The sequence below is a fragment of the Lactuca virosa genome, chromosome 8 (assembly GCF_052849685.1).
Source record: "Lactuca virosa cultivar CGN04683 chromosome 8, Lactuca_virosa_CGN04683_v6, whole genome shotgun sequence".
Taxonomy (NCBI): domain Eukaryota; kingdom Viridiplantae; phylum Streptophyta; class Magnoliopsida; order Asterales; family Asteraceae; genus Lactuca; species Lactuca virosa.
The window spans coordinates 331,014,804-331,016,800 of NC_136433.1; the positions used below are offsets into that span (position 1 = coordinate 331,014,804).

Below are 1,997 nucleotides of genomic sequence, written 5' to 3' on the forward strand. Positions count from 1 at the left end.
GTTTTCTCAAAACATGTTTTTAACAAAAGTGGTTTAGTTTTTTCGTACCGATTTAAAAAAACTGGTTCACTCTGTACACCTGTATATAAGTGTAGTTTGAATTTTTGATATGCATTAGTTTGAATTTATTTCTTGGACAATATTTTATTGTGATTTGAGATACTTTAGTTCGAAGTTATGCTATTTTGTCTATTGAATCATTGATTGTGTAATAGTTTTATCATTTATAAAATCTTTATAAAAAGTTAACTATGTGAAGAAATTACCAAAGAGAAAACAAATATTAAGATGGGAACTCATTGACAAAAAAAATGTTTGGCGAAAACAACAAAGGAATAAAACAATTAGAGAAGGGGTATAAACTGTGAATTTATAAAATCTTTAGAAAAAAGTTAGCTATGAGAAGAATTACCAAAGAAAAAATAAATATTAAGACGGGTCTCATTGTAAAAAAAGAAAAACGATAGTGAAAACAACAGAGGAAAAAAATTGGAGAAAGGGTATAAATAGTCATTTGTCAATATATTATTTTAATTTAGTAAAATTCACCATATATATAAACAACCCAAGAAGCCTACCATATTGTCGAGAGGCGACTATATATTGCACAACAGCAACAACAAAGCATCGATCATGGTTCTGGACGTAAATTAAACTTATGTTTATAAACTAACTGAGTACGTACTATTGGTGATGTCGTTGCATGGGTCTTGACTTTCTATAACTTGGCCGATATATTTGACCTGCCAATCCTCATGTGAACCGTTGCCCTACTCCAAGGACCCCCGAACCCAACCCACAATCGGGTGTATATAACATACTTTCGTGTTACTATCGTCTTATGGTAGCTAGTAGTGTTAATGGAGTCTGTCGAGTTAACCCTTGTCATCCATTACGCAAAGATGTCAAACAATTTGGAACCATGAATCCCTATGTTGTAGTTTGGATTGCCGGCTATGGCATGGAATCCCAAAAAATAACAATACATGTCGCAGAAAAGGCCGGTTGTTATCTAGAATGGAACTATTCCGTTAAATTCCACATTGTCCCTGTGAAGATAGAGTACAGTCTCTTCATCCAGATCAAGCACGAATGGACCATCTTTGACCGGCATAGAGGAGAAGTTGAAGTGCGTTTTGCAGATCTTCTCGCTGCAGAAGATTCCACTGGTAAACATCGTTACTGGTTGTCCATACCATCCGGTGAAAAAAAAGGGGAAATCATATTTGCACATCAATTCTCGAAATTGAATATGGATAAGGATGATGGCATTGCAGTACTATTTGCGCTAGGGTTGGATGACCTTATTGACTGAAACTGAATCAACCCCATAGATGGAAGCACGCAGTATGTCCACAAAAGCTGCCTAAAATTATGTCAAATGCGATGGTGTCATGTCATTAATTTGCTTAAGTTCAGGTATATATGGATGTGGTATAAATTTGTTTTAAGTTGTTGCTTACATGGTTTCATTTGCTTTTAATTCAGTTATGTATGTGTATGGTATTAATTTTGTTGCTTTAGTGTTTATTATAAACGCGTAACGTTCCAAAAGTAAGACCCAAAAATTTTCATTATTAAATTAATAAAACGGTAATCCAAAGCATTGTCATAAAACCAAGAGGAATCAAGTGTATTAATACATCATAAAATATCAGAGTAAATCACAAAATGTGGAATAAGGTGGTGTGTGTGCTCTGCAATCATCCCGAGCTCTTCCCTTTTGAATCAGAAGCAGCTGAAACAGAAACTGAAAACCGTAAGCACAAAGGTTAGTGAGTTCCCCAAACTACCACATAACATACATAATAAAGACATACTGGGCCCCCGCCCTTCATCGGGCCTCGCCCAATATTGAGTCCGACCCTGCCTCGGGCCCCGCCCGACATCGAGCCCCACTCGATTTACAGATATGTCAATCATCAGGCCCCGCCCGATACACATATAAACATATAAACATATAATCATACTAACATATGCGATAATCACAAAGACAA

The 1,997-nt window shown here is 35.9% G+C and overlaps 1 protein-coding gene across 1 annotated transcript; it reads left to right on the forward strand.

Moving 5' to 3' along the window:
• Positions 1-841: 841 nt before the first annotated feature.
• On the forward strand, positions 842-1,315 carry LOC145131795 (uncharacterized). Its single transcript, XM_079066447.1, has one exon. It carries the CDS (start codon positions 842-844, stop codon positions 1,313-1,315), a length of 474 nt encoding a protein of 157 aa, XP_078922573.1.
• Positions 1,316-1,997: the final 682 nt, after the last annotated feature.